The sequence below is a fragment of the Tasmannia lanceolata genome, unplaced genomic scaffold (genome assembly GCF_043159265.1).
Source record: "Tasmannia lanceolata isolate RefF3 unplaced genomic scaffold, GAP_Taslan_0.1 ptg000015l, whole genome shotgun sequence".
Taxonomy (NCBI): domain Eukaryota; kingdom Viridiplantae; phylum Streptophyta; class Magnoliopsida; order Canellales; family Winteraceae; genus Tasmannia; species Tasmannia lanceolata.
The window spans coordinates 58,474,425-58,496,944 of NW_027518692.1; the positions used below are offsets into that span (position 1 = coordinate 58,474,425).

Below are 22,520 nucleotides of genomic sequence, written 5' to 3' on the forward strand. Positions count from 1 at the left end.
AAGTTGCCAGCCCTAAGAATGAATAGGACAAAAAGAACCAATCTGAAGTAGTGTATTTATTTTCACTGCTTTTTAGGGATTTTTTTACGCCCCTCTAAATCGAACGAAACTTCGCGAGGAAGATCGCTCGTACCCTCTACGTGGCCCAATAAAAGCATGACACCGTTCCTCGGGAAAGTTTCTTTATACCCCAGTTCTATTTTCTATTGACGAAATGACCACTTTGTCCCTGCCTTTTCATTTACATTAAGTGTAAGCCGTACAGTCCAGTATGCTATGATCCAAACTGTCCATTTGACGGGCTATAGCCTAGATACATTCTACCCCAAAATTTATTTTTTATAGGATGATCTTAGCCCTACGATCTATAGAAGAACTCTATATACGCTGTGGGTCATCAAATGGACGGTTTATAAAGAATTTGGAAACCGGATATTTTGGAAACCTCTATAAATCAATGCTGAGATTATCCTTTGGAAATAATTTTTGGGCACAATCAATTTACGTAGTTGTCCATCAAACGGACGGTTTAGATCATCCAATGGGGCACAATCTACTTCGTTGCTGCTCATCAAACGGACGGTTTGGACATCTTATGGTGTAAGCTATGCAGTACTTTTTGAAAAATACTAGACTATACGGGGTCTCTCTCCTATATCCAAATTGTATTCATTTATCCAAGTTACTAGTGACAGACTCAACTGAAATAATTTTAGGGATGATTTCAAGAGGCATGAAGGTTAAGAGGTTTCCAAAATATGCAGATCCTCTATATAGGATGATCTAAACCGTCCATTTTGAAGCATATTGGACTATACGGGCTTACACTATCACGTAATTGGAAAAGCAGGGACAAAATTGTCATTTTATCAATAAAAATAGAGCTGGGGTATAATTGGTTAATCCAACTTTGGTTCCCCTGAGTCTCTATTCCAAATCCTCCTCAACACCTCTTCACATGTGTACATGAAATAATTTTTTCAAAATGTTCGGCCAAACATTTTGAAAAACTTGTCCGGTACGTACAATCAATCTTGAAAGGTACAATAATCAGCATTCAATTTGAAATGCCACTTACTGAACCATATGCATTTATTTAGAATACAACGTGAAAGTGACTCATCCCAAAGTCGAAAGTTATTCTTACTCTTTTCTGGCCTTTTGACTACAGGGCATGCTCTCTCTGGCTGCCCTCTTCATTTTTTTCTGATCTAATGTGAAATCTGTGAAAACAATCAATGACTTCGAAAACTTAAGTTTTTAGAGTTGGTGTTATTTAATCATTTATATTTCAACACTCCTCCTCATAAGGCTCCGTGATGTAAAATGGGCTGTAAAACAGATTCCACACCCATTTTAAGTGGAAAACTGGGGGTAAAAGATGTTTTACGCCCATTTTATGTCAAAATAAATGGAGCTTAAGGAAAATAATCATATGGTAAGTCATGGACACTTCCCATGATTAATTCCATGAATATTGTTCACCATGTTGAAGTATAAATGATTAAATAGTGCCAACATTTAATCATGTTACCACTGCAGGCGAGAATCTGGGGTTGCAGCAACTACTATTGGTGTTGCCGCCAGTGCCACCGCCACACCAAATTTCATAACTATTGCAATTACCACAACGAATTTCAGTAAAGATACTGGACAATGCTTCCAATGTACGAACATATAGTATGTACTTATATACTTAAAAATACCTTGAATAGAATTATTGTTCACTTGTATGTACTTTGAATAATGTTTCCTAAAAATGTACTTTGAGTATCTTATATATCATTGAATTTTTGTATTTAGTATTCGAAATATGAGTCTAAATTATGCATCGTTGGATCCGAACAATAAGATATAAGCGATTATAAATTTATGTAACATCTATATATATATATATATATATATATATATATATATATATATATATATATAGAGAGAGAGAGAGAGAGAGAGAGAGAGAGAGACTTAATTAATAACCAACAAGAAAATCTCTAAATAATCAAGGAAATATATAGACTTGTCAACCAAAAAATAGAGTGCACAAAATCCCACCCACTTGATCTTGCAGAAAAAGGTGGGAGTAAATCAAGAAAGACGAAGTAACATGGTTGAAGATGTGTATGGTGGCAAGAGAGACACAAGGTAGTCTCCATTGGTAGGACATCGACTTCCCTGACCTAGTATGGCACACAATTTTATTTTTGTAGGTCCCTGTTACGTGCCTAATTGGCCGTAACGGAAATAAACGAAAATAAAATAGAAATGAGGGGGAAAGAGGCTGATTCGAGGCAAGCGGACCTCCTAAAGGCTCAATTCGAGAGGAGCCATTACTCTCCTAAACAAAGTCACCTTTGCTTTAAAATTCTCTTCTCCTATTTCATTCAAATACATGAACATAGAGAGTGCCACATCAACAACCCACTTACCCACAAACTCTACACACTAACATGACATACAATAGAACACACACCCATAATCCTACATAATTAACTACCTGATAACTACTTTGCAACTACAACACACACCATAAACATGTACATATCAGTCCCACCAATTTGTGGCCGTGGATATACTTCTTTATTTTCAAACCGTCCATTTAACGTATATAAATTAGAGGATTAGAATGATCCAGTGAGAGCAGGTGTAGATGAATGACCCATCCATAGCAATGCCTAAAAGATAAAAAGGGTTTGGATCATAGAACAAGTAGGCCCCACTTGTCCATCTATCTGCTGATTTTCCCTTCGCATCACTCCTATAACCTCCCTTGCTTTTTCAGGACTCGCCATGGATGGGCAAAATCAACCAGTACTGGACTATTATAACCCTCCAATTAGTGGCTACTAAATTGACTGAAAAAAAAAATTAAAAAAAAAGAAGCAAAGGTCTGTATTCATCAAGAAAGCCTCTACAAATTAGGGGGTTAGAATTGTCCAATGGATGGGGATTTTGTTCTATGGCCATCCATAGCAAACCTAGGAGATGTTGATTCAGTGGGCCCCACTATCGTGTAAGAAAGCCTATTTATATTATTTAGGAAGAATGCTAAATTGGAGGTGCCCTCGCAAAAATCAGCAAAGAACTCCCAAAAGGACAGGTCTAACAAAAAAATGGGTACCCCTCCCTCTTCCCATTTTATATCTAAGTAATGGTTCATATGAAATGCTCTTTTGAAAGACAAAGCTCTTATAAATCTCATCGGTTTTGCTTGGAAGCGTCTGGTCATTGAGATTTTTAGGAAATTTTTACAGACTAAGCCATTTGCAAGATTATGACACCGAAAATTGCTAGATCAAATGCTGAGTTATTTTCCAATTACTGTTCTTTCCGAGCAGTAGAGCAACAGAAGGAAAAGAATTACTGAATTTGGGGTCCTACTTTGTTATGTGCTTATTTGGGTCCCCATCTTAGGCTGAAATAAATCGGTTGAGATATTTGTTATTTTTTAGATTTGCTTTGTTGATATTTAGTTAGTTAGGAGTCTTAGAGATAAGGCTTGTCTAGGTTAGGGATTTTTAATAAATAACTTGTACGTAGCCTTTCTTTGTTCAATGAGAATTTTATCCCCAAAATAGTGTGTTTTGTGCACCGTTCCCTCGAAGTGGGTCAAGAGGCTGATCTTCCCTCTAAGAAGATTAAATCTGTTACAAACCAATTTAGGTTCGTAACATACTTAAAGTTTATCAGTGGTGATTTAGCCTGCACTTGACTTTGTGCTATTCGACTTGTCCTGGTGAGAATTTTAATGTAATGGAATTCAAATCTCTCTGAATTTCACTGTGACATATACACCCAACAGAATTTAGCATGCACAGTTCCTCCTTTATAAGAAAAATAAACAGATGAGCAAAGTAATACTGCAAAGCTATTCAGAGCAAAATTTCTGCATATTCTGTTACCCATTTGAAGAACTCTACATTCCATAATAAATTTCTTTACTTGACGATCCAAACATGGATTCACATCAATTCTATCAGAAAACCTTGCACTAATTGTATCTTGGTATAATGGGAAACCACCCAAGTGCCCATTTAGGCCAGGGCTTTGAATTTTTCGGCTGTGGATTGATAGTGTTCTTCAACTACATGCATTTACTTTGAACACTGATATGACTGAGGAAACCATCTTGAAAACAGAAAGTGCTTCATTTTTATTAGTAGAGCAAAGATGGCGTAACATGGAACATGCAACAATGCCACCGATAAGTACCTGCAAATTTGGAAAGGTGATAGAGATGAAATTAGCTTGGCGCGAAAGATGAAGATCTTAAAAATGGTTAACAATTAGTCTATGTTGCACGAGTACAGATACAAGTGTCAGAATCTGTTAACCATAAAAAAAGATTTGTGGGTTCGACTAATTTTAATTCTTTTACATGATAATATGGTTATATATTGGGAATTTTGATGGGGTATGTATTTTTTTTAAGAGTTAGAAAGATGATAGCCCTGTTAAATGCCGAAACTCTTCAAAAGAGACCCAGAATACAAACTGCCAAGGAGCAAGCCTTGCCCATGTAGGAAAGAACCCCTTCCACAAGGCTTTTACACCTTCGAGTCTCACAGTCTTCACCAAACAATCAAAATAAATCCTGTATATGAGTTCAGTTTCTTTGCCCACTGCTTGATTCATCATTCTTGTCTTTGCTACATCTGTCGGACAACTCAAAGTGGTCGCCGATAGACCAGACATGATAGAAGCCAAGGTATGAGCGTATATATTATCCTCGCAGACCTGGCTTGCTATAATGAAATGCTTAGCTTGGTCATAGCATGCTAACTCTCCCATGTTTACCAGAAATGCTCTCTGAACATTGGGAAAAACGCCTCTCCAAAGTCCCACATAACCTTCTGCTTGCACAACCTTTGTTAAAGCATCAGAGATCCATTTGTCTCTGGGTGGGAGACCTTGGCTCACCAGGCAACCATCTGCCTGCATCCTCACCTTAACAAGATCAGCAGGGCTTGTGATAAGCTATGCGAGGATGCCCTCCGGCAATTGCCTTGCCGGAAAGAGAATCGGTGGGGACGCCAATCCGGAGATGCTCATAGGCGACTATTCGGATCGGGGTGTAAAAGATATGGTGAAGGATGGCAGGAGAGAGGCCCTGGTACAAACCCAATAAGCCCTGCTTCCTGTACATTTTGGAGGCCACTCGGACCACGTTGGTGGAAGAAGAAGCAGAAGAATAGATGGAGTGTTGGCAATGGAGTCGGAGTCTTGTTTTGATGATGTCAATAGGGAAGGTGGTGCTCTCTGCCACCATGGCTGACACTGAGGTTAGACCTATTTTCACGCTTGCTTTCTCTTTTGGTGTTCCCCCTTCCATTGACACAGAGAGCAAAGAAGCTCACTGTGCTCTCTTGCCTTAGCAGGCAAAGTTGGTAACAGTTGGGCTGGGGGCCAACCTATTTTCATGATCCAAACCATTCTCTGTTGGGACTCACCAAGAGTTTTACCCATCCGATTTAAGATCATATAACCAAGTATTCTTTGTGCTGCAATCCATCGAAGAGAGGACCTTTTTTTTTGGTGGGGTAAGTAACTATTATGTTTCATTTCCATATAAAAAACTTACTATTAGGATAAATAAAACTCAAAACATGTAATAATTGTAAATTTTTTGCTGTATTTAGGAAATAATAGATTAAAGAAATCTAGAATAGTCGCAGTAAACCCTAAAGTATTGGAATCCAACACATGTTAGACACAGATACTTTACTGATTGAGAAGAACTCATGTAACATAGCAATTAGCACAACCAATGTTCCAAGCATAGGTGAGCATTTACTATTTACGACTCAAATTGTATAAGATCCCGGCCCTGCAAAAGATCTGAGATCCAACTAGAAATCTAAGTTTAAGAAAATCTTGTGTTCATTCAGAAACAGAACAGCAGTGTTATCTATACTATATAATTGGAGAACTTGTGAGATCTCTTAGGTTATTCAAGAACCTTATAAATGGAAAGTTTCCTTTAACTATTAAATACTTTATATATGTAAATTTCTTTATATATCTAATACATGTAAATTTCTTTGTAGCTATTCAATACCTTGTAGATATGAAATTTCTGTGTAGCTATTTAAATACCTAACAATTTTAAGTTGTGCCTCCATTTTATCTCATTGTTTTCTGATGGGTTAACGAGAAATGAAAATGATCAGGTAAAGCTAAATATTAATTAAGTAATTCCTTCGAATGTTTGACTTGTTTATATCTCTATGACTGCATATAATTCATTTACAATATACAAATGCCATGAAGTGCTGTATACTACCTGCCATTTAATATGCAATCTTGGAACATGATTAACTAACCCATATCTTATTTCAAAATTTAAGTACTTTTAGTTTTTTAGGGCCCAATTTCGATTCAACTCAATCATCAGAACATAGCTCTTTAACATCATGCATGACGAGCACTTCAAAGTTTCTAACTAAAAAATAGATGCCATACCCATTGGTCCAGGACAAAAATTATGCAAGAAAATGAGAACTACTTGCAAATCATCTACAAAATGTACAAGAAACCCTTCCATAACAGTTTGAAGAATTAATAACACCAAAATACGGCAAAAAAATTAACAAGAAAAAGGAGCAGGAACTGTTTGATAAGACGATTACGAATTTGACATGAGCACAACTGTACAGACACAGTATCACATTAACATATAGCAAAACCACTGATAGAAATAGATGATGGGCCCTTATTTTGATAATGATACTCTTATTTTACACTTAAAACATTTGGTGTTGATCATTTCAAAAAAAAAAAAAAAAAAAAAAACATTTGGTGTTGATAGTTTTTTGGGATCTATACCAGGAAGTTAAAAAAATCATAGGATAAAAAATGCCATAATTACAGAAAGGAGGATGAGCAAAATCACTAATAGATATAGATGACAGACCCTTATTTTGATAATGATTCTCTTATTTTACACTTAATACATTTGGTGTTGATAGTTTTTTGGGATCTGTGACGGGAAATTAAAAAAATCTAGAATAAGGAGAGTTGGATTATGACAGAAGGGGGGCTGCTATCATCCCCCATAAATGATGTAGCATAATTGCCCTCTTTATAATATTATATTGGAGAAATGATATACTAAATACAACTGTTAAGATACCTTCCTAATGATCAACCTAGGGGGTCCCATGTGCACATGATAGGAGTCCTTAAAATGGGAGGGACCATGATTCCAGCCCATTACTGCTCGCCCCACCATGATAGGAAACCTAGCCTCGCCATTCCCAAAAAAACAAAAAGAGATGAACCTAGCCTCTTGATTGAGAAGAGGACAAGAGGTTTCTTACAGTTTCAACAGAAGCTAGATCAACTGTTGATATTTGAAGGTGTTGGCCTTGCAATGGGATGTCAGTTCAGAATTGTTCTTCTAGTACCATGTATGTCACTCAGTGATGGGCCAGCAAATCAATGGTCATGTTAACAAGCATGTGCCATGTGGGACCAAGTTAGAATATGAGATGGAGTATATAATAATAATAATAATTACAAAGTAAAAAATCATAACAATAACAATAATAATAATGATTCCTAAATGCACCTTTTACAAGAAAATATGATATGATTGTAGTTTCATTGCAGACTATTACTGTAAATGAAAATATGGCAAAATAGATGATTTTCTCAACATAAATCATAAATATTCCAAAATCCCATCACACGATTACCAGGTCTTCCCCCCTTTTGGAAAAATTATTGGATCCTTTTGTTGTTCCATAAAAAATTAAAAATGCACACCAAACCCATTTCAAGAAGCATTTGTTCGAAACCGTGATACTTCCCTCCCTAGATAGGTGTATAAATGCAAGGCGGCAAGAATGGAATGTCAATGAGATCTATATTTCAGTGGTAATAGACTATTAGTATATAACAACATACCATATAGGAGCATAAGCCGATGACAAGTCGAGAAATGGATATGGCCACCTATATGAAAAGGAAGAACCATTATAAACAGAAAGAACTACATCTCTCAAAGGAAAGAAGGAACATCAATATTACCACATTGAGACACAAGCATGGATGACCCATTGGAAAATGACATAGGTAGCTGTCCATAATACAAAATAGGAGATCCGGAACCATGGGAACCGCTGAAAGAAATCCAAACTATGTTAGAATTGTATAGTAATAAGGTAGTGAAATCAATGATAGGGTAATTCTCACCACTTACCAAGCAATTCAACGCAGCATCACCAAGAAGGAATACAGCATTGATAGAATGCATACCAACCAATAGCTGTCACACAAGGTAAATAATAGTAATTTTCCATTATGTAACAAATTTTATAGAGAAGGTGACATGGATGTATACAAAAACACCATTACTGAGTGATTACTATCTTTTTATTCTAATCACTTGTAATCGACAAGGGGAAAGAATGAGAGAGATTAAGAAGAGGGTATGAAGTCTCAAATCATTAAAAGTGTTTTTTTTTAATGGCGATTTGTAGGCTACAGAAAGGAAAGTGAAAAAAATTTCACTTGAAAGTGTTAATCTAGAGAGCACAAATGATAGAAAGACTAATTTTACATTATGTAACACATTCTACAAAATAGATGACAGGAACATATACAACTACACCACTACTGAGTGATTACTTGATTTTTTTATCAATAAGACAAAAGTAAAGAAAGAGTTTTTTTTTTTTGCTAAGAAAGAATAGCTGCCCCGCTCGCTTCAAGGATCATTTTGACAGTTGGATCTCTATTCCATGGCCCAGGAAAGGAAAGGTTCTTTGGGGATCGGTTTTGCTAGCTACTATGTGGGTCATATGGGAAGAGGAAATAGATGTATTTTCAAGAATGCCTCTAAAGGGTCTCTTTCAATCTTTGTGAAAGTGATGCATTTAACTGTAGGTGGGCGCAGGTTTTGCTGGGGTTCAGAGACATTTCTTCGTACGCTTTGAGACAGTTCAGGAGTGAGGTATATGCATGATTGTGGACATGACTAATACTCTTGTTCCTAAGTGGTCCCCTCCAGAGCCAGGCAAGTTGAAACTAAATTTTAATGGGTCAAGTTTAGGTGATTTGGGCCGGCTGGAGTGGAAGGAGTCCTTAGAGATGAGGTCGGGCTGTCAAAGTGTGCTTTTTCAGGGCCTTTAGGAGTTGGAGACTCTAATGAGGCAGAGATGACAGCCGTCTTACATGGTATTAGATTGATGGACAACAAAGACTTGGATAGATTTATCATGGAAGGAGATTCCCTTAATATGATTAGGTGGATGGATCGAAGGAACCATTATCCTTGGAGGTTTGCCAACACCATGGAAGAAGTTCGGGAGCGATTGGAGGTTCATAAAATTTCTTTTCAGCACATTAAGAGGTTGGCTAACGGTGATGCTGACTGTTTGGCCCCCCGCTCCGAAGTTGAGAGAGACTGTCTGGAGCTGTTCGAACCCAAGACTGTCTGGAGCTGTTCGAAACACCACCCCCACCCCCCCGTGACTTTCTATCTGTTGCATCTTATGTTTCTTTGTCTTATTTGTATTTGACCACCTCGGGTTCTCTGATTCCTTTCTTCTTTAATAAAATCTATCATGATTAAAAAAAGTAAAGAAAGAGAATAGGAGGAGGGCTTGAAGTCCCAAATCACTGGAAGTGTTAATCTAGAGTCTGGTTTGCTAATTTGTCGGCTTGTACAAGGGATTCCACAATGTTAACAGAAGTAAATTACCAAACATAAACTAAAGAGGAAATAATGTATTTTCTGGTCACTTCTACCATTCAGATGTATAATTCCTCCCACTGTAACTTTGATAAAAATAAAATAAAGCACTACATCTCCAGTCTTTGTAAGTCAAGCATACTAATCTAACTTGCAGACGAGACATGCATTGATGTTAGAAATGCATAGGTGTAAGACATGTACCAACACTTGTGGAGTGATATGATAATATTGAAAGATATGCTACTATATATATAAATGTATGTATGTATGTATATATGGGAAACAGTTTCTGCCCTCAAGCGTAGATAGCTTATCTGCGCTGACTTGTTAAAAAATCATATGGGCCCACTTTTTTGGATGATCCAAAGCATTCATTTGGATGGTCCAAAGATAGACAGGGTGTGTACAGAAATCAGCTCCATAGGCTCATCCTAACCCTTTCATTTGTGGAGGTTAAAATGGACACATATAAACCTCCACAAATCTGCCCATTTTTACCCTCCACAAATGGAAGGGTTAGGATGATTCTATGGAGCTGATTTTGTGTGCACGCCCTATCTATGTAAGGGCCTTTCAAATGAATGCCTTGGATCATCCAAATCATGTGGGCCCACATGACTTTTAAAGGGGCAGTGCAGATAAGCTATCTGCACTAGAGCGCAGAAACAATTTCCCCTATATATATATATATATATATATATATATATATATATATATATATATATAGAGAGAGAGAGAGAGAGAGAGAGAGAGAGAGAGAGAACGGTTCCTACACACATGTGTAGATAAGTTATCTACACACTAGCTTAAAATACAATGGGGGCCACATTATTTGGGTGATCCAAACCATTCATTTTTAAGGCCCTCACATAGATAGGGTGTCCACAAAAAATCAGATCCATAGGATCATCCTAACCATTCGAACTGTGGAGGCAAAAATTGGACTAATTTGTGAAGGTTTAAAGACATCCATTTTACCTCCACAAATCGTAGGGTAGGGATGATCCTATGGATCTGATTTTTTGTAGACACCCTATCTATGTGAGGGCCTTTAAAATGGATGGCTTGGATCATTCAAACAATGTAAGCCCCCACTGTATTTTAAGCTAGTGTGTAGAGAACTCTCTACACATATGTGTAGGAACCGTTTTCTCATATATATATATATGAGTTAAGTGAAGCTACACATACGTGTAGCTAACTTAGCTACATCGACAGCTTAAAATACAGTGGGCCCACATTATTTGGGTGATCCAAACCATTCATTTGATAGGACCACACATTGATAGGGTGTGCCCAAAAAATCAGCTCCATTGGATGATCTCAACCCTTCAAACTGTGGAGGCAAAAATGGACAGATTTGTGAAGGTTTTTACACGCCCATTTTTGCCTCCACAAATCGTAGGGTTGGGATGATCCTATGGAGCTGATTTTTTGGGCACACCCTATCTATGTGAGGGCCCATCAAATGAATGGTTTGCATCACCCAAACAATGTGGGGCCCACTGTATTTTAAGCTGTCGGTGTAGCTAAGTTAGCTACACATATGTGTAGCTACACTTTTCTCATATATATATATATATATATATATATATATATATATATATATATATATATATATATATATATATGTTGTATCTACTTGATCAAGTAGATAACTTAACTACGTTGTCAGCTAGAAACACCGCGGGCCCACATTGTTTGGATGATCCAAAGCATTCATTTGATGGGCCCTCACATAGATAGGGTGTTCCCAAAAAATGGAAGGTTTGTGAAGGTAAAAAATGGACAAATTTGTGAAGGTTTATACCCGTCCATCTTAACATCCACAAATCGAAGGGTTGGGATGGTCCTATGGAGCTGATTTTTTGGGCACACCCTATCTATGTGAGGGCCCATCAAATGAATGGTTTGCATCACCCAAACAATGTGGGCCCCCACTGTATGTTAAGCCGGCGGAGTAGATAAGTTATCTACTCGATCGAGTAGATACACCTCTCTCTCTCTCTCTCTCTCTCTCTCTCTCTATATATATATATATATATATATATATATATATATATTGAGAGAGAGAGAGAGAGAGAGAGAGAGAGAGAGAGAGCTGTTGGTGCTCTTAAGCTCACCATTTTTTTGGTGCGCTTAAGTTGTTATAACGCCTCACATTCGTTTAAATGTTTGGGTCCCGCTTAAGCACACCAATGGGAGGCGCTATAACAACTTAAGCGCACCAAAAAATGGTGCGCTTAAGCTCACCAACAGTTTTCTAATATATATATATATATATATATAAGAGAAAAAAAATGTATTCATTTTTTATTTAAAAAACTTGTATGACACATGAAACATGCGTACTAGATGTGATCTAGAAAATCAATTATGGAACTTGGTCTATTCCACTATTAGCATTCATCATAACATATAAAACTCAAACTCAACTCAACTCAACTCAACTCAACAAAGCCTTTGTCCCAAACTAGTTGGGGTCGGCTAAATGAATCCTTTAGAAAAATTTCATGAAGAAGGAATCTACCCGGATCTAATCCTGGCTCTAGTTGGGTTCTTCTACGTGGATCATTTTCTTCCATTCTATCCTATCCAAGGTCATGTTCTCTGTTATGTTCCTAGCTATCAAGTCTTTCTTCACTGTTTCTACCCAAGTTGTTTTTGGTCTGCCCCTACCTCTTTTTACTCCATCAATTTGGCACGAGTCGCCTCTTCTCACCAGAGCATCCAAAGGCCTACGTTGGATATGTCCAAACCATCTTAACATATAAAACTCAAAACAAGGAAATAAACAAGCACATAGAATAAAGTTCTTATTCGGAGTATATAATACTTACAAAATTCAAGCTATAATCTTTGACGGTAAGAAATGGGAATATAATGAGCCAAAAGACGATATCAGTTAGAAACACAGCACCTGCGCTTGTCTGTTTACAATAAAACAAGATATGTCATTGATCCAAACAACTCGCTCAAGAAAACATCAATTAAGAAATATAATAAATTACATCCTTAGTAAAGCCATTACTTTTGTGTCCTTTGTTATGTCTTTTGTATGTTTACATTCATGTAAGGCTTAAAGCTATATAAGTTGTTGATGAGAACTACTCTGACATTCTTCCTCTAGCTTGTTCTAAAGTCAAAATTGTAATCTAAAGCAGTGTTTTGGCTATAAATTCTTGAGAGAATCACCTGGTAAACAATTTGAAGGACATAACCCCAAATCCCAGCAGTTTGACGAATGCAATGTTCTTCCTGGTGAACTGAGCTTTTTGTTGTGCGGCACTCATTTGCATTTCCGTCAAGCATAGGTGCCACATAAGTGCCTCGCTCTGTATCTAATGTCATAAGCCGGACCTTGTCACCCCCAACTTTATGGCGGATTTGGTAGCATCCATACATGGAGAGCGAGGAACCGAGCTAGAAATGGAGTTTAGACTATAATCAATGAATTGATGTCCAATAAAAAAAGCATTCTAGTTTGAAGTGAAAGCCAAGAATCAATCCATACAAAAATACATAGAGTCATGCAAGCTAACCATGCCAAAATTTATAGATAGATTGAATTAATATTCTCGTTAGCAAGTCTAGACACCAATAGAAAATTTCCAGTCACCATTTTCGTTAGCAAGATATACAAACCTGAAACATGAAAGGAGCCTATATAAAGTCAAATGACATACCCCGAAGTAAATAGTCACCAACAAAAATGTCCACCTGGTTGACATCCAAAAAGATAAAAAAAAAAAACAAAGTCAGAAAAAATTACTTTCATACCTACAGATATGTAGATTTTGTACAAAGAGTGTATTACAGTGAACACCATATTTTTTAAATTAAAATCCCTAGGGATTTTCTAGCGTCCATCGCAAAAGGCATTTCGCAAATGGTCAGTCGCATGTCAGACCAGACACCTCGTGAACGATGACAAACTCTGCTGAAAAGTGAGCCTATGTGGCTGGTCTGACATGCGACAGACCCTCTGTGAAATGCCTTTTGCGATGGACGCTAGCAAATCCCAAATCCCTAAAATGAGCAGTGTTAAAACTTGAAAGCCCCCAATTAGGACAAAGGAAATGCAAAAAGAAGGCAAATTTCTATCATATTGAAGAAAATGGTATGTGGTGAAGCTATTCCCATACTACAAACAATGAAAATGTATATATTGTTCCTCTGGAAAGCCAGGCTTTTCAAAATCGCTCTAAAGGCCCCCTTCTCTTCACTTCTTCTAAGATCATTTCTCTCACTATATCTTGGGTGAGGGTGCTCCCTTCTTTCAGATTCTATTCTACTTCTGTTCTTAACAGGTTACAGGTGTTGGAAGGAGATGTGCTTTGGATCAGATAGGGATGAGATCATATCTCCTGGTTGGATGCCGCTTGAACATGGTTGGTTAAAGCTAAAATTTGATGGATCTAGTATGGGTAACCCCAGTCTGTCAGTGGTCGAAGGTTTACTTAGAGATGAGGAGGGAACGACTGTATGGGCTTTTTTGGGCCCCATCAGGGTCAAGGACTCTAACGAGACCGAGGTGAGAGTGTCTCTTCAGGGCATCAAGATTTTGAAAGATAGCGTTTTGGACAGGCTTATAGTGGAGGGAGATTCCTTAAACACCATTAGATGGTTGGACGGTAGTATGCCTCAACCGTGGAGATTCGCGGATTCGATTGACGAGATTAGAGACTGTGTGGATGGTCATTCGGTCAGGTTTCAGCATGTCCGTCCGTCGGCGAATAGTGAGGCATATCGGCTTGCTAGAGCTGGGGTGATCTGGGGCTCTTATTTGATATCTTACTTGTGTCTTTATTTTCTTCTCCTTCGTACATTTGACCTCCTCAGTCTTGGGGCTTGCCCCTCTTATCTAATATAAGCTGTACCAGTTCAAAAAAGAATAAAAAAGTACTAAATATTTCTAAAAATCATGGTAATAAGGAATCAATAATCAAAGTCATGATATTTTAATTATGTAGCAGATGCCAATAAGTATTGCTAGATTTATGGGGAGTTCATTCTCCATTATCTGCTCTTTTCACTAATTAATAGCTGAAAACAACAAAATAAAGAGTTGATGAAGATTATGAGTGCCATTTCTGCCAATAGAACAAAAAACAAGGACAGCATTTATCACTATACAGATGAAAATTGACGATCTTATGTAAAAGGGTTGGAAGAGTACTAGACTTTTTTGGACGGCTTGGAAGAGTACTAGACGTACTCATAAATTCCTCCAATTTGTATTTTTACTTAATATCTCTTTTGTCTTTTAGAGTGTGAGTGATGTCAAATACAAAAACAAGCTCATCTGCAATTGGAAACTCACTTTGACAAGCCCTCTTTTTTTTTTTATGACGTAGGGTATCCCCACCCCAATGTTTAGGGCGGGACTATTCCTTACGGATGCGGGCAATCACCCGTAAACCACGCGCATCGGGTAAGCCCGGGGGATTCGAACTCGCGTCAATGGGGAGCATACCCATGACTTTAAGCCAAAGAGACACACCTCCACAGGTTTTTCACAAGCCCTCTAGCACTACTAATCCTGTACTTCATCTAATCAATTCCTAACTTTAGAAGCAAGAAAGCTGAAATTCGTGGCAGACAGGGATACACTAGAGTCCAGAAGACTTTATGAAAACCGCTGAAAGTATATGAGAAAAGCTAGATTATAAAAGCAACACACAGGCAGAACAGCAAACTAGTGAATAGTTCATATCCATATCATACACAGTAAACGTCAAATATCCATTTCTCTCTCAAGAAACAAATTACATGAGATTTCCCAAATATATCCACCACCTTAACTAAGAGTCCTATCATAAGATGAATCAAAGATGTAAAGTTCGCTTACTGAGTATAGAAGTAAAATATGCCACCTCCATCAATAAAAACATTGGCGCTGAGTAATGCCAAGAGTGTGAGAAATGCAATGATGCGAAAGGCCAGCAGCCAAGCTGGATCAACATCTTTCAGACAAGGCCTCCAGGATTCATCCTCATACAAAGAGTCTTTTATTTCGTGTTGGGTCTCTCCCATGTCATGTTCCACAGTGTTGGACTTAGAACCTTCATATTTCCATATCAAAAAGGATGCAGCAACCATTGACGATAATACCCAAATCCCACAAAGTAAAACTCTCCAATTCAACCAATATTGGGGGGTGTTCGTATCAGCCGTCATGACTGGCTGCCAAGACTTCTTTGAAGCTCCTGCTACCCAATTCATGGTGAGTTATTTTTTATCCACTCTAATCCCTCATAAATTTTTGGGTTTATTTTGAAATCTCGACATATCAAAATAATAAAACTTGCATTGCAGAAATCCAAGAAATCAATAAACGACAAAAATTGTGTAATATAAATAAAAAGTTTTGGAGGATGGGGTTGAGCCTCTAGCTCAATTGGTTAAGGTTTTGCTCTGCAACCTTGAGGTCAGTGGTTCAATCCCAGCTTACCTACCCCCACAAAAAAGCTTTGGATGATTTTTGAAACTATTCAGGAAAGTGATCAAAATCAATAAATTTGAAAAAAAATAAATAAAGGAGTTTCTGATAAGATCAAATTATCTAAATAATCAAAGAGCCTTCAATGCAGATGAAATTTCGCAAACAATTGAGTGGAGACTTATAAAAATGCTAATTTCTATACAAATCTCCAACAGTACAAAGCATTTCAATAAGCAAACAAAACTAACCTATCATATTTTTAAAAAAAAATCCATGGATGCCAAGTACTAACAAAAAACCTAAAACCCTGAAAGAAAGTCATATCATTAAAAAACCCAATGACCCCAAAACAACCATTGGAAAAGAAAAAGAAAACCAGAGCACAAATCAAGGAACCAATTCAGAGAAAGTTCACCCACATTTCTACATGTAATTAGACTCCATTACTGGTTGAAATCAGTCATAAGGACCAAACCCCAAATGGGTTTTATTGCGAAAAACAAACCATTGAAAAAAAAAAAGGAGCTAGCAATATCAAATGGAGATTCAAACACACACAAAAAACCATAATGACCAAACCCCAAATGAGTTTTATTGCAAAAAAAACAAACCATTGAAAAAAAATGAGCTAATAATATCAAATGGAGATTCAAACACAGAAAATCTCTATATTACCCAAGAGCCAATTTGTTCTCATTAATGCATGAAATGAAACAGAGATTCCTAACTTTAGGTGGGGTTTTACCATGAAAGAAACCCATTGATCTACAGATAAAAAAAGGCTAACATTAGGAAAGGAAAGTCGCATACTTACTTGGAAAATAAGGAAGAAAACTAGTAGTGTAAATGAGATGCTTTGTTTCTCTGTTTTGAAGATAAATTAAAGACAAAAAAAGGAGAGAGAAAGAGAATGACAGTAATTTGAGAATAGGGTGCTCTTCATCTAAAGAGAGATTTTTCTCTCCCTCTCAAATCTCAATAGAAAATGAGAACAATGAGAATTTTTGCCATTTTTGATAACGGCACTTTACTCTCTTTGGTCTTTCTGCCTAGAGAGACAGACTGGAAGATCTCTCAGAGCCTGGTATCTGTGCCTCAGAAAATGAAATGAAATATATTGGATGGGTATAATTACGAAAATACCCTTACACTAATTTTCCACGTTTCTAGCCGACAAGAATGATTCTACATTTCTACTTTTACAGCGAGACGAAATGACCGGAATCCGAAAAATGAGGATTGCCCGAATCCCCTGTTCGTAAAAATGTGCATAAAATCCATTCTTGTTTTGAGACCCGGGTAAAACTCAAGTGACAAGGTGCCCACTCATCCACATCCATTCACTTCTCCCACGTGGGATTTTGAATTTCTAGTGAAATCACTAACAATCTCCACACCTCTGCCTGTTGGTCCAGGTAAATTCATTATGTATAAAATAAGAGATAAAAATGAGCCAAAATATTTCATGAGCTTACTGACCTAGCCAGGAAAGAATGGGTTAACTTGTGTTTTTCCCTGTATATGATACGTTTCTAATTGAATTGTAATGTGGTCTGGATTGAGGTAGATACATTTATTGGACTAATCCCACTTCTGTATCAGAAAGAGTAGTTCGGAATTTTATATTCAAAAATCATCAAGAATAATTCACATATTCTAAATCCAAATCAAGCCGTGTGGGGACTAGGAGATTTTCCCAAGCTAGCGGTTAAGAGGAGGATGCCAAGCACTTTTGCTAGGTACCTAGATGGGTCCCAATTAGGTAGAATAAATTATTTTATATTTTATGGTATTTTATATCTAGTTGTTTGGCATGGAAAGGAGTCTAGCTAAGGGTTATCTAGATTAGCTTGGGTAAGAGTTTTGGGGGGAAGTAGTCAAAGTGTGTTTTCTATAAATAACATGTGAGTAGTTTTCTTGAATAAAATGAAGGAAGAAACTTGTTCCAATCAATTGATCCTTCCCTCGAAGAGGGTCTCGAGGTTGATAATCCTTCTAAGAAGATCAATCACATTGCAAGTTGATATGGGTTCGAAACACCTTATAAGCCCATCCACATCCATTGACTTTTTTGATGTGGGATCCCCCTTTCTTTAATTTTTTTGTCTTTCCTGCTTCTTTTCCAGAGGATGTAGAATCACTTCCTTTGGCTTATTTGCCATGATTTTTATATCCCCCATCTGATTTGAAATCTCTAGAGAGGACAAAAATCAACGTCCGACTCGTGGAAAACATTGCTTAACAGAATGCCCACAAACACTGCATCCATGGTCCTGGAAAGAAGACCACAAACTTTGTATGGGCAGAGGAGATAAGGTTTTAGTGTCCAGCACGGGACTTATTTAAAATGTTATAATTTTAAACTTTCCTTTAACTAATAAATTACCATTTTCTTTTGTCAAAATAATATTGATTCTTGACCTTAATTGTTAAAGATTATGATTTTAATTTTTTTTAAGACTATTGTAATTGTGATTTAAATTTCTACAAAACTTGAAACGAAAAGATAGAATTTTTTGTTTACGTCTTCACCAAAACTATATCAAAACCAAAATCAGAAGTGAATTAGTGATATAATATATCAAAATGGGGGCTATAAATGCGCCCCTATTCATTATATAGGACACCCAGCTGCAGTGTATCTGTGACTGGAGAAGGGCTGATGTACTTCACATAGGAGCGATTCATCCGACCTGATTGCCCACATACGCTGCAGCTGGGTGTCCGAAGTAATGAAAATGGGCGCATTTATCATTTCCCTTTTTGTATTTTAATTCTTTTTGTTCTGTAAGGAGATTTAGAGTAGGAATTGCAATAGGATGCCGATTCTTATTCGTGATTCCAGCAATCCAAACATAGAGTAGACTTCACCTCCGTCCAGACTAAATGCCGCATGGGAAATCAGCCCAGGCTGAGATTAAAAACTATCTGTTTTTGTAAAGTTGATTAAATTAGGGAGCTGATAAATGCGCCCCTTTTCATTACTAGGGACACCCAGCTACAGTGTATCTATGACTGAAAAGGTAGTAATGTACTTCACATCTAAAGGAATGAAGTGACCAGATTGCCCCATACAATGCAGCTGGGTGTCCCAAGTGATGAAAAGAGGCGAATTTATCATTTCCCTTAATTTATTATCTACAAGCACCTCAATTAAAGCATTTCCACTTGTTTGATGTGTGTGCGTGTGTGTGTGAGAGAGAGAGAGAGACCTTTCATTGGTGAATTTGCTTCTTTGATGGAGGGTCAATAAATCCCTTTGGAACCAACCTGCAGACTTGGAAAAGAGAGAATTTAAAATGTATATAAGCATAAGAGGCTGTAAATATCTATTAGACGCCACAAAATCACTGCCTGGTTTCTTTATATTATCAGGTTGGGTCCCCTGATTTTCCCCAAGAGAATTCGCCAAAGAGCAATGTCTATAAAATACACGTCCAAAGGGGATGAGAATGCCTTTGTAGTGTCCTCTTAACAATATCCCATCTTTTGTGCCATGGTTTTAGGTAGTAGGCGCAATACGAATGAAAATCCATGATGTTCACTATACACTCTACCTACGCATCATCTATCTATAAAAATATGAGAAATGATAGAATGGAGGGCGCCCTTGCAAAAATCAGCTTGAAGGGCACCCCTATTGGTTAATTTCTGCAAAGTGTGCACCGAAAAAGTGGATGGCCCCTAAAAAAGTGGAAACCGTGTTGACTTTACAGAAATCAATCAATAAGGGCTCCCTTGAAGCTGATTTTTGCATAGGCTTCATTCAATGGTTTAAAATTTCGACTGAAATCCGAAATTTCGGTTACCGGTGGGGACCGAAACCGGAATTTTCATAAATTCCATTTTTCGCCCTTTACCAAATTTCGGATCTCGGTCCGAAATTTCGGTTTAATGACATTATTTATTAAAAAAAAAAGAGTTACAAAATTTCGAAATTTCGGTCCGGAATTTGGAACCAAATTACCAAATTTCGGTTTTTGGTGGGGTCCGAAACGGTTACCGAAACCGAAATTTTAAACCTTGCTTCATTCCATGATTCCTCCTCTAATATATCGGGATTTGTTAGACACTTAGACAATTTTGACGAAAGCCATTAATTCGCAGCTAACTTTTGCAGGAAAGAACAGCAACATCATACTTTTTGGCATAATTTGTCTTATTCATTAAATCCATTTGAGGTGACTTTCATCCCGTTCAAAAGTGAACCGAGAAGGCGAGAAATGACTTTCTATGAAACTGCATAACAAATCCCCAACATATATGGCCATGAAATGCCCTCCTTTTAACGTGATTTAAGTTGCCTACTGTTCACATTATAAGGGGGCGATTGCGTACTCTGCATAGGGGATGAAAATATTCTCTCCCTGTGCTAAACGCATTTCTTTCCTTTGTCATTTGTTTCCTTCTAGTAGAATTTTTTTTTATTGAAACACATCTTTCAGGGAAAATTTTAACTTGAATTTTATCCACGGTGAATCTACTGTACACAGCTTGTTGTAGAAAATAATAAGACAGAGTGCAGAAAATAGAACAATAGAATTTGTTGGGCATGGCACTTCTAGCAAGCTATCTTTAAGATAGTAATTTCCCACGTATAGTTGCAAATGGTCTCTTGAAATTCTATCTCTATGATACAATACCCAACACAAAGAATTTTAACAAGACTGCACTTCTTGTATTCTCACGAATCATAACCCACTCAGATTATAGCCATTTAACAGTTAATTATTTCAGCAATTTAAATTTAAATTGTTTTTGTTTAAAATTGAAGTTACAGCTGTTAGGCCTAACCGTTTTTTATTTTTTCTTCCTTCCTTTGAATAGAGCCGCAAACCAGATTAAGTTGTGCCGGTATGATCTTGCCGTCCCGCTATTACCCTACACGAAGAGAGTAGATGTGAAAACCGAAAGAAAGGTAATGGGATACTCCATTGCTACATATTACCGACGCCTGCCAAAGGACGAATGGACTGAAGCTCCACCCCTACTTACCTCATAAATGTCTGAATGAAGCCTCTACGCCAGCTTCGCTGTCGGGTCTTGATTGCCGACAAAAGATCCAGAGACTAAGGAGAAAGCTACGAGAATTCGGTACTTACTGTGCTCTAAAGCGCACTGGAAAGGCTTTTGAACAAGCTGAAAAGACAAGCGAAACTGAAAATCACATTACAAAAGTGTGACACTTTAGAATAAAATGGGAAATTCCTTATTGTGTTAAACATAAATCACACTACAAAAGTGTGGCACTTTAGAATAATACTAGAAATTCCCTAGTGAGTATTCCTCCCCTGAAATCCCAATAGCCGGGCTCTCTACCAATGATACTCTAGTTTACTTTTATCCTAGAATACTAATCATCCGCGCTTGAGAGAGGGATATTGTTCAATATATCCAGGGTAAGGCAACGGGTTGAATACGCTAATACGCTGTGGAAGGGAGAACATAGAACAGACCAAATGGTATAGAACAATAATACCAAATGGTAGGTATACTACGCTAATCAGTATCAATTGCTATCCTAAGAAATAGGGGTTAAGGGTATTTTAGTAAATACAGGTGAGTATATCTGAAGGTACTGAAGGAACTTCCTCCTAACAGTACTGGAGAGAAGTTTTGTTCATATAACAGTGGCTTTTGAATATTAAATTTAGAAGAATTCCAACGACCTCTGTGTGTAGCGATGTTAAATCTTTTCAAACCGTGTGCTCGCTTTGATTGGTGCCTCCACAGGCCCACACAAAATCACAAGGAAGCCAAAATGGTGTATACGATTAGAAAAACTTCACAGTGAGCTGTCTTTTTTTAATGGTAAAAACTTTAATTATTAAAGAGAAGCAGCCATGGCCAAGGGGGCTGGAGAAACAAAGCATAAAGAATAATGGAACAAAAGAGACTCAACAAGGAGAAAGAAAATTAAAAACACTCAAGTGCGCACTAATCACTCCTTCACGAGCAAGGTGATCCACATTTTAGTTCTCCGACCTTCTAACATGATGAAATCGAACCAAATGACCCTCAATTAGATCCAAGGTCTCATAAAAAAAAAAACTCTAAAAACCTTTCCGACATAAACCTAATTCCCTGGAGAATAGCCCCCACTTCCACTTCACTAGAGTCTATAATTCCTATCGGGCTTGAGAAAGCCCACTTGGTGCATGATACTTTCCTCTTCTCTAAGAATCCCTCCAACACCCAAGGGCCCTGGATCATCCAAACTTGAGCCATCGAAATTTAGCTTCAACAATCCACAGTTTGGGTTGGTGGTGGTAGTTGTGGTGATGGTGATGGGGAGTGGGGGTGGGGGTCGCATCTAGAAGCAACAACGGATTCTCCATCCCTACTAGAGCACATCTCCTTCCAACATCTTTTTATATC

At 37.5% G+C, this 22,520-nt stretch overlaps 1 protein-coding gene and 1 pseudogene across 5 annotated transcripts; both read right to left on the reverse strand.

Annotated features, from left to right (window-relative positions):
* Window positions 1-3,801: 3,801 nt before the first annotated feature.
* On the reverse strand, window positions 3,802-21,262 carry LOC143892685 (uncharacterized). 5 transcript variants are annotated; one of them, XM_077397476.1, is made up of 11 exons: window positions 21,138-21,262; window positions 20,937-21,023; window positions 19,355-19,412; window positions 15,549-15,906; window positions 13,384-13,417; window positions 12,893-13,120; window positions 12,538-12,627; window positions 8,201-8,266; window positions 8,029-8,120; window positions 7,906-7,953; window positions 3,802-4,209 (listed from the first exon to the last, which is right to left on the reverse strand). In XM_077397476.1, the coding sequence occupies exons 3-11, from the start codon at window positions 19,359-19,361 to the stop codon at window positions 4,092-4,094; spliced, it is 1,041 nt and encodes a 346-aa protein (XP_077253591.1). In that variant the 5' UTR covers window positions 19,362-19,412; window positions 20,937-21,023; window positions 21,138-21,262; the 3' UTR covers window positions 3,802-4,091. The 5 variants fall into 5 exon arrangements, with proteins under 5 accessions (XP_077253591.1, XP_077253595.1, XP_077253592.1 ...); XM_077397480.1 differs by lacking the exon at window positions 19,355-19,412; XM_077397477.1 differs by lacking the exon at window positions 21,138-21,262 and having other exon boundaries at window positions 20,937-21,132.
* Window positions 4,216-7,892, reverse strand: LOC143892686 (mitochondrial uncoupling protein 3 pseudogene; annotated as a pseudogene).
* Window positions 21,263-22,520: the final 1,258 nt, after the last annotated feature.